The 15,482-nt window shown below is 43.6% G+C and overlaps 1 protein-coding gene across 1 annotated transcript in view; it reads right to left on the minus strand.

The window, feature by feature from the left end:
- The window catches only part of CLVS2 (clavesin 2), a 57,264-nt gene extending 47,442 nt beyond the window's left edge, over positions 1-9,822 (minus strand). Inside the window, exon 1 of the mRNA XM_051615512.1 lies at positions 9,351-9,822. Coding sequence (XP_051471472.1) covers positions 9,351-9,739 — 389 coding nt within the window. The 5' untranslated portion in view covers positions 9,740-9,822. The remainder of the gene's footprint in view (positions 1-9,350) is intronic.
- Between the last annotated feature and the right edge of the window lie 5,660 nt (positions 9,823-15,482).

The raw sequence follows: 15,482 nt of genomic DNA on the forward strand, positions 1-15,482 counted from the left end.
TGCACATTTGCCAGTCCACACCAAAGTATCTGATGCAGCATTAGAAAGCTAAACCAGAAAATATGAGAAAAGCAAATATTCCAAGAACAAAAGAATTAAAACTTCAGTATTTGTTCAGATATTTTTTAATGAGGCCCTTTAAAAGTGTCCTACAATGGCATAAAACACAGTTCTCAAACTTATGAGTTCCCAGAGAAATCTTCACTGTCCCACATATACAGCAAAGAGCATATGTGCCTATTTAGAAATTACATTAAATGATACTAAATTCTACTTGCGTTAATATGCGTGCACTGTTCTGTTCTGTGCATAACTACATTTTGAAAGTATCTGCAAAAGGAAATAACACAAATTAAATTAATCTAATCTAGTTGATTCCTCACACCTCCCCATCTTTTCTTTTAGCCAAATAAAACTCAGTGAACTTCCCTACCTACCATTCAGTCCCAAAAAAGGTCTCTCAATGTCAGCCTAGCACAACTGAACAAGAGGAAGTGTCTTCTCCCCAGAAAGCAAAAGGGAAAACACCATTTTATACAATTCTTCTATTCATTTTGGAAACCCTTATTTTGTTTTGAATTTCATTTGGTTGACTGGGATAAAAGTTTTCATATTCACTCCTCTCATTTTTATTTTTTAACTTTTTTCTATGGCTTTACTTTTCTGACATCTAATGTTTAAAAGAAGTTTGTCATGCTCCCTCTTTTTTGTTAAGATTTTTTCAATTGGGAAAGAAAACAGAACAAGAAGAAGACTTCTGTAATTTCCTTATGGAAATCCTCAAAGCGTTAAAATTCTCTATTTTCTTTTGATAGAAAAAAAAATCCATTTCTGTAAACGGAAATTCTTCCACGAGGGGAAAAAGAAAAAAAAGAAAAAAAAGAAAAAAAAAAAAAGTGCCTTAAGGACAATTTTGAAGGATGTAATCAAAACTTGGATCCTTAAAATTGTCATCACAATTTGATCATCAAAGAACCTTTAGGCAGGACCCCATTTTTGCAGTAGAGACAAACCTGGAGGGTTTGAAGAACAAGCCTTATGAGGAGCAGATGAGGGAACTGGGGTTGCTAAGCCTGGAAAAAAGGAGGCTGAAGGGAGACCTTATCTTTCTCTACAACTACCTGAAAGGAAGTTGTAATGAGGTGGAAGCTGATCTCTTCTCCCAAGTAACAAGCAACAGAACAAGCAGAAACGGGCTCAAGTTGCTCAAGAGGTTTAGACTGGATATTAGAAGAAACTTCTTCACCGAAAGGGTTATCAAACACTGGAACAGGCTGCCCAGGGAGTGGTTGAATCACCATCCCCAGAGGTGTTTAAAACATGTAGCTATGGTGGTTAGGGACATGGTTTAGCACTGGATTTGGTAGAGTTAGGTTAATGCTTGGTAGAGCTGGGTTATGGTTGGATTCAAACTTAAAGTTGTTTTCTCCAAGCAAAACAATTCTATGGAGCATCCTGCCCACCCTGGGCCAATCTGCCTGGGGGCACAGAGGCTGGTGTGGCAGACCCCACATCTTAGGCATGGCACAGTTGAGGCTCCCCTTCCACCCAGGCAGAGCAGGTCCCCCAAGCCCAACCACTGGACACATGGGTAAAGTGCTACTGTTGCTGCTGAGGCCCTGAATGAGCAAACAACCAAACACCACCAACACCACAGTGCAAAGAACAACCTGAGAAAAAATGAAATAATTTATCAGCTGTTTCCCAAATGAGTTTGCACATGTATAATGGGATGTGTAGGGGGTGTTTGCCAGCATGAAGACTATAGACAGTTTCACAGGCACTAATAAGGTCTTAGTTTGCCCAGCGTATCTGCCAAACAGTCTACCTATCCAGTACAACACTGCCGCCTGGAGAGTGGAGGGCACCTAAACAGCATGTGAACTGGAAACCCCTTGTACAACATGCATTTTGTACAACTGCCAGCATTGGGGTTAAAACATGTACTTAGCCTGAAGGAAGGAGGCTTACAGAGTCATGTTCAGGGTCAGTGCTGGACTCAAGAGAGTGGCCAACCGCCTTCACACCTCTGGTTACCTCCACAGGGTGGTGGAGGCCTCAGAGATACTATTTTTTAATTGTTTCATGAAATTAGATGGAGATGTACCCTGTAAGAGGCATTCCCGTGGGAAAGGAAATTTCATCAGCTGAGACACTGGGAGAGTAGCTAATGTCTCAGTCTGAGGATGACCACCTATCAGAGCTCATACAAGAAATACTCAAATCCTAAAATTAGCCTCAACTCCACTTGACATGTATGCTGCCCCATTCAGAGGATCTCATTCTCCAGGAGAAGAGCTCCATGAAGCAGAAGGTTGCTGCAAATGTCCTACATCCAAGCCAAGAAGATGAGTCACAAGTTCCTGATGCAGATTCCTGATGTCCTTCCTAAGGAATTCTTCACTGGAGACATTCAAAACCCACCTGGATGCATTCCTGTGTGATGTACTCTAGGTGACCCTGCTCTGGCAGGGGGGTTGGACTAGATGATCTTTCGAGCTCCCTTCCAACCCCTAGCATTCTATGATTCTATGATTCTATAATTCAAGTCATCACGAGCCTTTGATTAACGGCTCCCTAGAGGCACAAGACTACTAGAAGTCTTGTGCATCAGACATAAAGATTCTCTGTTTATGAGGTAAAACAGGTCTCTAAGAATGGCCATAAAATGTTTTATATATACCTAAGTGATAAATATATAGATTGATACATGTAAACACAAATACACCTAATTAACTTCTGAATTCATTCAAGTCAATGGGAAAACTGTCAGGCATCAAGGAAACCAAGATTTCAGCCACCACAAAGAGTAATAAGTGGTTGTGGGGCTGGGCCTCCACAAATCTATGGCATATTCACCATAAGAAATATAGTCCACAGCAACAATGTTGATACCGTATGTTTATCCACTGAAAAAGACAAAAAGTTGTGTTAGTACAAACAAGTCCTGAAGAACACAGGTCTAGCTAAAAGCAAGCAAGAACATTTTCTGCCAGAGGAAGGTATCTGAAATACTCTTTAAGTCTAAAAAGCCACATCAGGAGTACACAGGAAACCAAGCTTACCCCTCAAATACCCTTCAGGGCTATTAGTTGAATATCGGAGCTATCCTTCATTCTGTAATGGACCTCTTCTCTTTGTTTTGATGCCTTACTTAAGTAAAGTACAGAAAACCATGACAAATCCATTAGTGGGTATTTAAAGCAGCTTTTACTCCAGACACATGCTGAGACCAACCAGAAACATAAACCCAGAGTGACAGATGAAATCTTTGGTGGTGCAAATGGCAAGCTAAGTACTGAAAGTTATCAGCTGAACGGCCCAAGAAAATGAAGCATTATTAAATAAACTATACTGAAGCTTTCACACAGCACAGAGTTATTTCAATAAAGGCTCATCTTTAATCCACTCCAGCCCCATGCTGTACAACATTTCACCTCACTGCTACTACTGTTCATGTTAGCACCAGGATGCACAGGCTCTGCCATAAAATATGCTCTATCCTTGGTTGGACTTTAGGGAAATGTAAAGTCTATGTAAAAAGAAGGTGGAAAAAATTACTCTGGATTGCGTTGCTGAAACTTTTATTCTATGCTGAAATCACTTTTCATATAGATACAGAAATATAACAAATCAAAATTGAGAAAAATGGGATAATATGTGAAATAAATTTGGTCAAAGATGGCTCTGACTGCCTTTCTACTTTAAAGAAAAAAAAAAAAATCAACATATTAGCCTTTATTTTAAGAGACCATGGGTGTTCAGTCTGGGGGAAAGACACTATTGTTTTATTCTTATAAATCTGTGTTAAGTAACAGCATGTATTTAGGGTACAGCAAGCCACTCATTTTGTCCTGGCCCTGGTTTTACAATGACTGTTCCAGACCTGTCAGGTAAGTAAGGTGTGTTGGGTCTGATTTGCTGAAGTCCATATTCTGTAGTACCCTGGAGTTAGGCTGTGCAGAAATAAATCCCTATTTATTTATGGCTAAATTCAGTTGCATCCACTTGTTTAAACACGATCTTACGGCATGTACTGTAGCTAGCAAGGTATTACTAATTACTAGGATAATTGGGAACTCACAGTTAATGTAAATGTATTTAATGCCCTCTATTTAAAGAGCCATGCTCAATTCATTGGAGAACTTAGAAAACTTTTTTTGCCCAATTGTTAACGTGAACAACAAATGATGGAAATATATTATCACATATATAATGCACTCGTAACATTCCTTTTCTATGTGGGTCCCAGCTTGAGTTCAAATGATGTGGGGACTGGCATGCAGACACACTCCGCTACCTCTTAACATTTTTCATTCAGGTTGACTTTAAAGCAGTGAGCCTGGGAAAACCTGACAAGTTAATAGCCACACTGACAGTGATTCTTTCAAATGCTTCGGGATGGCTACCACTTCTGCCATGACAGCAACAGAACTTTCCAGGGTAATGTCTCACTGAGGTCTTGATTTGTGAAGAACTGAACAGCTCAAACAATTAACTGAGCATCCCATTCTCTCGTAATTTAACAGTGGCAGCAATTTCCCCTTTACAGAAAAGCTATTTGAGAATTTCTTTCAGGACATGAACAGATTAAAAGTTTTTTCCCAGGATTTCTGGGGAAAACAGTCTGGCAGACACTGCTATCAACTCTTTGTAGTACTTCACTATGATCTTTCACCTTTACCTCTTGGTTATGTGGTCTATGCATCCTCTTCATTCCCACCAGACCAACAGAAAGAGAAGAGGTAGGGAGAATGCAGGGTCTCATGTCAAATCCAGCTGTGTCAGCTGTTTTCAGTAATTTATATTTTGAGGGTGGGTGGCATCTACCGTATCATCTGTTTAACCAGATTCTGGTTACAGTCAATTCACATTTGCATTGAGTAACAGATAATCTGATTTGGCAGTTATCCTACTATCTCTTTTACTATTTGTAATCTCCCCCTCAATATAAAGAAATTTCATTTTGAGAATTAAAACTGAGAGACACAAGTCTGCCTCCCAGGATGCAAACTGTTAAGTAGAAGAGATGAACGGTAAGTCTTATTTGCTTGAATTTAACCCACATGTCTCCTGACGGTCCAAACCATGTCAGGAATGCATAATCTGAATTTTAAGCTCATCACCATTTGGACAAGTAAAGGTTTATGTCAAATGAGCTCTTGTGCCACTGTGGTTTAAAAGAGAAAGCCAGTGAAGACTCTGAGCCATCAGCTCATTTCTTACCTACTGTTCCAACTTAGTATTTTTAGAATTTCAGTGAAACAAGAGCCTCCAAGATACATAAAGAAACATCTAAAAATGATGCCTCAGATCTTCCTGGTTTGTCAGTCTGGGTTTGAATGCTGAAAAGATGGTGAACTGAAATTTCTCTTACAGCTGTTCTCCATAAAAAGTGGTAGCATGCCCTGGGGGCCCATATTCTAAAACCAAAAAGCACCACCAGTGTTACAAAAATGTCTAGAAAAATAGAAACTGCTTCAAATATTTTACCACATTAACTTTTAGATTCAGATTTAATACCATTCATGACTCCTTATGTTAGCCCAATGTCTAACTGCCAGAGCCATGGATGAAGATTCAGCTGATGTAAATTTTACATCAGCAGTGATCAAAAGGTCCTAGCCACAACACTCACTGTCTAAATACAAATGATAATAAGCAGGTGTAGATACCCGGGGCAAAGCTAGGAAACAATAAAAGAATATCAATCAGCAGGAGAAACTGCAGGAAAAAAATTACAGTGTTGCAATAGTTTATTATTATTATCATTATTATAAACATATTACTTCCAAACAAAAAATTTACTCTATTAACCAGGTACTTCGTTATTGTTCATATGTTATTATTGGTAGTATTGCTATTAATTTTGTTACACTTGTCTCCATCAGAGCTTGAAAAATACCCTGTCAAATTGCCTGTGGTTAATAGTGAGCTGAGGAGCAGACCAATCTTCTAATAGCTACAGAATTTAAATTTTCATTTAATGGGAGGAAAAGTTTCTAGCACTTCTGCACATGAAAGCATAGTTTAGAAAGCAAATCAGTGGCCTCGGTCTTTGCCTGCTGTAACTCATCTGATGCAACAGCAGAGCTAAGGATAAGGGGTGCAGTGGATTTTCATATTTACTGAGGATGGTGTGAGATGACTGGGTCACTGTGACACAGACAGGAATTGGTATCACTGTACTTCTCCATTGCACTTTCTAGGAAAAGTTCCAAGATAATTAATACAGGAAAAGATTTCAAATAAATATAATCAAAATGGACCAATTTTCTTAGGGAATATGCATTCAGGTGTCATGAAGCATATAGCAGAACATGCCTGACAACAGATCCATTGCCACTGAGGTCTGAATTCTGTTATGCCACTAACTGAAAAAACAGTTGCCCAGCTGGACACATTAAGAAAAAGAGAATCTTCAAATGTACATATACACCTACAAGCCAAATGTAGTTATGAACCAACAATCTGGAAGCCGATCCCTCCATGAGTGCTATCCAGCTTTCTTACAGGAATACCTCCCATCTTTCCTTTCCTCATAGTAGAAACACGGTGGAGAATTAGGCAGGGTCCCATTAAAAAGGGGGTGGGTTACTCAATGCATTATCCTTCACCTTTCCTTTTTTTTTATTTGTTTATTTTAAATGCGTGTCTGATTTTGTCCTTCAGATGGTAGGACATCTGGTACAGTTTTCAGGCCCTGCTTTAATTTAATGATATAACAAATAGTACACAGGCTCATTTTACCATAGGAATTTTTTGCCTCCCATGTTACTCTTTCTAATTGGAACTATGTAATTGGAACTATGTAGCTGGTGCTATATAAATCATCTGTAGTATGTCTGCTATTCATTTAAATAACAAATTGGAACTTTTTAGTTCTAATTGTTACATGCTGGCCATAGTAAGTTGTACACACATGATAAAACTGGAGGCTTGCTGTGCTCTATTAACTCAGTTTATGAAGCATATGAAGAGGTCCTAACAAGACAGACTACAAGAAATAATCTTCCTGGGGCTGCTGTACAAGGAGCACTGGTTTATGTACTGCAAGATCTCAAGCCAGTTAAGGCATAAGCTTGAAACACACTGCTTAGCAGCTCCAGTCAAAGTTCCACACACAGCGTTTTCCAGGTTCAGTTGCTGAACATGAAATAACGGAAGACACATTCAATTAATTAGAAAAGAAAATGACCTAGCTCCATTCCCAGATCTGTCAATGACTTTTCATGTTCCTTTGAGAAAGCCACTCCCCACAGCTGGGCTTCCGTTCTCTCCCCTTTGTCTGAGTGGTCTATCTGAAAACAAATCCCTTGCTCTGGAGGAGAGTCACACCGTGGGCAGGCAGTGTGGAAGAGCAATAGGCACCCAAATGCAAATACAGCCATTAGGTACCCTGGTGAATCCCAGTCACTTTTCTATTATAACATAAATAATAACAGTTTTACCAATAGGATCTCATGAAAAAAGATCACAATAAATTTACTGTTCTGTCAGCTGATCTCATGTAGTTTAAATATCAGCACATCCAAAATTAGTAAGAAAATAAAACCTATTCTTTCACATGACAATTATTTTTAAATGCTGGTTTATCCCTGAATTTGAATTCTTGGTGTTATTTTGACTAGGAAGGAATGAGCTGAAAAGTGTCACATAAAGCTTTGGGGCTTTTTTCATTACTGAGAAATAACAGTATTGAGTAAACCACACTATCTTTAACAAGGGAACTTCTTCAGGGTAGATGTATGACTTAATAAAAGGCCTAAACATCCATTTCTTTGCTAATTGTTTGGGGATTTTTAACCGTTTGTGGAGCTGTTTTTAAAAGCTGAACTCATCCTTATGTGGGAAATGAGGAATGTCCTTAAGTGAGAAATGAAGCACACTCAGAGTCCTTAGCCTCATCATCACTGCTTCCTCACTAAGCTTCTTTGGCTCTATCTGTCAGAAAATTGAAGGCCGGAAAGGACACTGGCCTCAGCTCTGCATGTGCTCATCATCACTCTCTAGTCATCAGTGTGGTGATGGACAGTTTTTATTTGTGCCTGACAGCCTTCTCCATGTTCCTGGGCATGTATCATGGGCTAGCAAGGGCCAAGAAACTCTCCCCACAGGCAACGTGGATGTGGCCACCCAGTCTGGAGAGGAGGAAAGCCATGGAGCACCAGCAACCCTCTGGGCAGAGACTCATCCCTACCTGTAACACTGGCGCAAGGAGCTGTGGGATCCCTCCCTGCAATGGCTACGAACACAGCCTGTGCTGACTGCACAAGAGACCATGCAGGTTCATGTGAAGATTTTACTCACAACTCACAAGATTTTAAGTTTTCTCACTAAGAAGTGCTTCAGATCCTAAACGCTGTCTCAAGCTGGGAGCCTAGGCAAGCCATGCAGTACTCACAGGAGCATGCTTTCGAGTTCACTCTTAATGGATTCCTTTGTTTACATGTACATGTACTGAAATTCAAGCAAATTTTTGTGGGTGTAATTTTAGACTGCAGCAGAAACTGAGCATGACACCTAATGCAGTATGTAGAATAACCACAGAGTGTCACATAGTATCAAGCAAATTGCTAAATGAAAGGACCATGATGGGGGACAGCTTTGGGGTCAGCCTGCTAAGTTATCTTCAGACTAGAATGGCCCCAGAAAGGATTATAAATTGTTCTGAGCACAGCACTAATCTCTTTCAATTCAGTAGCTTTGTGTGCTTGCATCTTATTATTAAGGGAATTCGCACTTAGAGCTGTGTAAGTGGGGAAAAGAAGTGGCTACTGTAACTTCCACACTGGCATTTCCAGGTGGCTCAGGAAGAGCTTGCTTTGGCTGAGGGAAAGGATTCAGAGCCTTCAGCTTCCTGCACAGGCAAACTTTTCAGCTAAAAAGCCATGACAGATACTCCTGCTTCGCACACAGCATCTCCCACTTTCTCCTCTGGCACTTGAGCAGCTTTGCGTGCTGAAGAAGAAAGACCAGCACAGGGATCACAACCAGCCTTTGTCAGGAGAGTAAGCATACCATCTACCATGCCAGATCACGTCAGCTAAGGGGAGGCAGAAGCGTGTAAACCTCCTATCAGACAGTTGAGAGGAGCACCCAAGCAGTTCCTTCTTCCCTCCCAAAATTCAGAGCCTAAAGGATGGGAAGGCTAAAAAGCCCCTAAGCCACAAAATACATGTCTTTTTTTCTCTCCTGCCTCTGCCTTACAAGCTGCTGCCCAGACCCCTGTGAGCATGGCCAGGTGTGACCCTGCTGCCCACCCACCATCTCTCTGTTCTGCCACAGCTTTTTGCATGCACTGCCCATGGAAAGAAGGGGTTAAGGTGGGTGGGTGGCCCTATATTTACCTGCTCTGGTCCCAGTTGGCAGCAAAAAGCACGAGGATCTTCCTGCCGTAGTGGTCAAGGTTGGCCAGCCCTCCAGGGAAGCCATCCTTCAGTGCCTGCTTGATGCCCGGGTCTGTGGCCTTGAAGCTCTTGAACATGTCCAGGTTCTGCTGGCGATATTCAAAGTACTGGGCCAGGAGGCGAAACGCCTCGAAGTGCTGAAACTTCCTGGCCCGCAGGAATCGCAGGATGAAGGCATCGTCGGTGCGGAGAAAGCCGATATCTGGCCGGGTGATGACCATGTCCCGCACCTCCTGGATGTCCTGGTGCAAGGTGTCGGGATTCTCGTTCAGCTCCAGCCGAGCTTTCTCCAGAGTCTCCGGGGAGAGACCTGCCTGCAAATGAGTCATGGCGCTGTCCTCCTCCTCCTCCCCTCCTCTGCTGCCTGCGCTCCTCAGCCTCCCGGGCGCTTGCCCCCCGGAGGCGGGGTGCCCCGGAGCGGCCGGCCGATGGCCCCGCGCCCCGCCGGGCCTCGCCCCGCTGCTCCCCGGCCCCGCCGCCGCTGCCAGTCCGGCCGCCGAGAAGCAAGCGGCTGCCAGGCAGCCAGGTCCCGGAGGCGAGGAACTGGCACCGAGACTATCCCCGGGCTGCTGTCGGAGGCGCGTTATCTCCCTGACATAGCGCCCTCCCCGCCCCAGGCTCCGACGCGCCGCATCATCCCCGCAGACAGTCCGCGGAGGCGCCGAAAGCCGCCGGGGTCGGGGCTGCTGGCTGCCGCCCGCCGGTGCCGGTGCGGATCTCAGGCCGGGCTGCCGCAGCTGCCAGGGGCCCGGCAGCTAGGCAGGGATGCTCCCCCGGCCCGGGGCTTGCAGGGGGGCTGCCCTCCTCCGAGCAGCACCATTTACATAAAATCAGCGCTCGCCTCGCTCAAGGAGCGTCCCACGGGATTTGAGGAAGGGTTACAAAAATAAATAAATAAATAGATAGATAGATAAAATTAAAAAAGCAACCACCACCAAACCAAACAACGAGGACAAGGGCAGCCGATCCGCAGGTACTTCGCCGGTACCGAAGAGCCTCCCGCTCGCCGGCGCGGAGCTCAGAAAGAGAAACGCAACCTCGGCCCTGAGGACGCTCGTTCCCCTCCCGCGCCCTCCTCCGCTCCACGCCCCGGCTCCCCGATGGCACCAGCCGGCGCGGGGCTGCCTGCTGCGCGGCCCCGCCTCGCCGACACACGCAGAGACGCGCCCGCCCAGTGCGCGCCCCCGCCCCAGCGCGCCGCGGCACCTGCTTTCCGCCGCCGCGGACCGGCCGCCTGATCCGCCAGGCACCGCCCCGCGGGGCTGGCACCGCGCACGCCGCCGGGCTCCGCGCCCCCCAGCGCAGCGTAGAGTCTGCCCACCCGCGGGGGTGGGGAGGGGGTGTGGGGCAACTGCGGGCGCACCGCGGGTCTCCGCGGGGGCAGTAGGGGAGCGCGGGATGCGCAGAGCCGATCCGCGGGCGCTTGCGCCGGGGCTGCGCGGAACAAGATGGTGGTTTCCCTGCGGGACGGCAGGGGACAGAGGGGGCGGCGGCTGAGGGGCCACGGTGGCCGCCTGTGAGGTGCGTGGAGCATCCGGCGGGAGTCAGACCCAGGGCTCGTGCAAATCTGGGGGTCGTGCCAGTGGCGAGATGTTGTCCATCGAGCGATGGCTTGACTTGGAATTCTCTCTTTTGGCTGGATTTCTTACAGTGAGACATTGTGAGTCTAAAAAAAATCTGGGTGTAAAATAAAACAACCCTCTTTTTTTGGGAGGCAGCTTGTCTTCAGTTGTGGTGTATTGCGAAGGGCAGAGTATCTTGCTTCTGTGGATTGAATATTTCAGTGAGGAAAGATGCGTTGTTTTGGTTTGTTTTTTTCTTTGTGCAGGAAACTTTGATGCTGCAATCTCCTGATGCTCACAGGAAAAGTTCCCACTGAAGAACATTTGACCTTTGAGGGACTGGACTTTTCTGATACAAATGTGCCTGAAAATCAAGCTTACATGAAAGCTATGGCAAACACGGGAGAGCCTATAACGTACAGCTCCTCCTTCCTGTGGGAGAAGCACCTCTTTGATGCTGTGTTGGGCTGCTTTCCCAAGATGACATAGCCAGAGTACACCTGCAGAATTATTGAAAAGGCACTGAGGTCACTGATCCATATAGAGGCTATATAAGGGGAATATACCAGCGGGAAATATAGTACGGGTTTTCAGGCAAATAAAGACACTCCTGAAAACATTTAAATGATAGTCTGTGTTTTCTGCAGGCCATCATCAGATGAAGCAGGTGACCTTGGCAACAATTGGCATGTTCTGAGCACGAGTGTGTGCAGTGAGCAGTAGTTAGGTGGCAAAATCGTTGTTCTTCTGAGGGCCAGGGGTTGTTTCTGGGTTTTTACAGGGGTTTATAGGGTTTTGCAGTTTGTGCCAAGTAAGGCTCAAGTTTTATCTACTTCCTTGTCGCTGCCTGATCTCGAAATAGCTGCAGTATGGGACAGCTGGAAGGGCAGCTAGAGACACCAGTCCTTGCTGAGTTGGGTACCAGATTTCAGTGGCCAAAAGTAAGGCAGAAACTGGAAGGACCAGTCTGACTTTCCCTGGTCATCGAGGCCCAGCTTTATTCCATCTGAATTCCGCTATGTGTTTTGAGATACCTCACAAGAGAGAAAGATACGCAGTCTACCCAAGGGCTGAGTCACTGTGAAAATACTTGTTTCATTTTACCAGATAAAATGCATATAAATTAGCCCCCTTACGCAGATGTGATTCATCTGGGTTCATAACTTTTTCTTTCAGCAGTTACTGCTCCAGAAATAGTTTGTGCTTTATTATGATTATTATTAATTTTCTATTCTTAAATCTTAATTTTCCTTTGCTCTTGCTATGTTCCTCTATATTACTTCTGTGTCCCTCAGCAGAGACCCTTTGAAAATACCTGTTTCTATCACCCCTAGGGAACCAACAACCAGACTTTTCCTGCCATCATTTTCCATTTCTGATGCTACTGTTGGGCCTTTTCTCCTGCAACTAAGCTAATAAAAGAGTGCATCATGTGACTAGTGCCTTAAATTCACTCAGTGCAAGGGGAGCTGCAAGCATTCAGTGTCTTGCACAATCAAATCCATAATACATCCTGTCTATGACCTCCAGTAACACATTCCTTAATTTGCTTTATTTTTCTTTTGCAAAGCGAAACACATACATGTATTAGATTTTCTCATGTCCTCCAGTGCATAGGTGCACTGAACAGAGAAAAGAAGCAAGCTGGCCAAAAATTAAAATATTAACAATTTTTTTTTAATCTTCAGAAAAAGTTAATTCTAAAGATTCTTCATGAAAAAAAAAATACTAAGAAAGTGCATGGAATTTTATTTGAAGACTTCAGTTGTTCCATTTTTGGGGGGGGGTTGATGGGAGTTTTTTACATTTTTTCCCCTTATTTAGGCCATTTCTCTTCTTACCTTTGTTAAAACAAGTAAGTACAGAAAAACAGCTAAAATGTAGAGGAAGAGGATAAAAAAAAATCTAGAAGCCAAATGTATAACCCAGTTTCATCAAAACCAATCCCATTTTTCTACACATACTTTTCAAAGCAAGGTTTGGTCTCCATAAAAATGGACTCAATTGTTTAACAATTTCTAACCAGTATTTTGCCACATTAAAATTAAATTATTGGAACATGAACAAGCATTTCAAGTTAAGTGTCTTGCTATGAAGTGCTGGAACATAGATCAAAAATGCCCTCATCATGAAGAAGATGTTTTACACAGCTTTTTCCTGAACTATATAGATCGAGATGTTGGGCACCATGAAGAGCACACGCAGCATGGCAGCCTGAAGGCAGAGTAGGCCAAATAACAAGATTTTGGTCATGTTCTGCACAAGCCGCAGATGGGGCTTATTATGAGAATTACATTTTTTCAATATTTTGAGATCTTGCATGTAAACACATGAAAGACTTGTTTTAAATATAAATAACTTGGTAGGAGCAATAAAAAAAATGTTACTGTCGTCTATAAACAGATTTATCAAACCTTTTACACAGTGTAATGAAGAAATATGTGTTTTCCAATATGTCATCCTACCTAAGTCATGAGGGGAAAAATGGAGCCAGTAATGCTGTTAGATGCAACACACTGATGGCACATGGTGATTTATTTATTGTGCACATGCACTTTTCCCTCTATAAAACAGCAGGGGTGTCTGACTAAATCCATTATGTAAATCTCAGCATCTTTTCACTTGCACTTACAAACTATTATTTTTTTTTTATGCTTTTGTAGTCACTTTTTGCCTGAACTTCATACAAGTAAAATCCAAGCATGCTGCAATCCTATAAGCACTACATCTATGCACCTGATTTGAAGTAAAAATAAAACAAACACAAATAAGACACAAAGTTGTTTTGCTTAGGTGTTTGATATCAGAAGTGCTAACTCACATTCAGAATGACATTGCTTAAAATTGGCAATAGATCAGGGCATTCAGGAACAAAAATGGAATGCAGGAATAAAACTAAACCAAATACATAGTAGGTGGTGGTGAAGGGAATAACTGTATTAAAACCATTGTTGGTACCTCACTTTCTCTGGAGTGATTTAAGATGCTAGATAGTTCTTTCTGTAATCTTTGTCTTACAGTTACATTGTCCTCAGCATCCTGCTCTGGGTATCCTTCAGGACAAATGTGCATGTAGGATCAGATTTCCAAAAGACTTGGTCTTACTTAGCTGTAATTTATCTAAAGGGATGAGAAATATTTTTGAAAGTACATATAACCAAGAATGTGTGCTCACAGCCATTCCTCTTCAGCTGTGGTGTGGACAAGCGTACTCTTTACTGAATAGAAAACTGGATGGATGGCAGAGCCCAGGGAGTTGTGGTAAACGGAGTCAAATCTAGTTGGCCACCAGTCACCAGTGGTGTCCCTCAGGGCCCAGTTTTGGGGCCAGTCTTGTTCAACATCTTTATCAATTATCTGGATGAGGGGATCGAGGGCATCCTCAGTAAGTATGCAGACACCACCAAATTGGGTGGGAGTGTTATCTGCTTGAGGATAGGAAAGCTCTGCAGAGGGACCTGGACAGGCTGGATTGATGGGCCAAGGCCAGTTGTATGAGGTTCAGTAAGGCCAAGTGCCGGGTCCTGCATTTCGGTCACAACAACCCCAGGCAACACTACAGCCTTGGGGAAGAGTGGCTGGAAAGCTGACCAGCAGAAAAGGAACTGGGGGTGCTGAGTAACAGATGACTGAATATGAGCCAGCAGTGTGCCCAGGTGTCCAAGAAGGCCAATGGCATCCTGGCCTGCATCAGGAATAGTGTGGCCAGCAAGAGTGGGGAAGTAATCATGCCCCTGTACTCGGCCTTGGTAAGGCCACAGCTGAAGTACTGTGTCCAGTTCTGGGGCCCTCATTATAAGAAGGACATTGAGGTGCTGAAGCAAGTCCAGAGGGGGGCAACCTCGTTGTCCTCTACAGCTACCTGAAGGAGGCTGTAAGGAGGTAGGGGCTGACCTCTTCTCCCAAGTGAATAATGACAGGACCAGAGGATATTGCCTGAAGTTGCTGCAGGGGAGGTTTAGATTGGATATTAGGAAGAATTTCTGTACTGAAAGAATGGTCAGGCACTGGAACAACCTGCCCAGGAAGGTGGTAGAGTCACCATCCCTGGAGGTATTCAAAAGCCATATTGATTTGATACTTCAGTACATTCTCTAGTGGCCAAGGTTGTGGGGGTTATTTTGTGTTGACATTTGGCTTGGTGATCTTAGAGGTCCTTTCCAACCATGACAATTCTGTGAGTGACTGTGTGTGTTCATGTGGGTGCATAGAGTTCAGTGTGTCCTTGAAGGTTTTGAAAAGAGCTAAGTATAACTTTGACAAAAGCACCTTAATGTCGCCTAAATCAAAAGCAGCTAAATTAGAATTCCGGGTCCCATTTTCAGAGTCAATCTGGAAACTTCATCCAAACATTTTGAGAGCATAAAACAACTGTAGGTGGTCCAAACAAGCATCTTGATAGGTTTATATTGTGCCTCTAGAAGGCCTTAACATCCTAAGGAACAGTATCAGTCAGTGTTAGGCTCCTGGACTCCTGAAATATTTTCTTCAACATAAATTAATCTTTGAA

The sequence above is a fragment of the Apus apus genome, chromosome 3 (assembly GCF_020740795.1).
Source record: "Apus apus isolate bApuApu2 chromosome 3, bApuApu2.pri.cur, whole genome shotgun sequence".
Lineage (NCBI taxonomy): Eukaryota > Metazoa > Chordata > Aves > Apodiformes > Apodidae > Apus > Apus apus.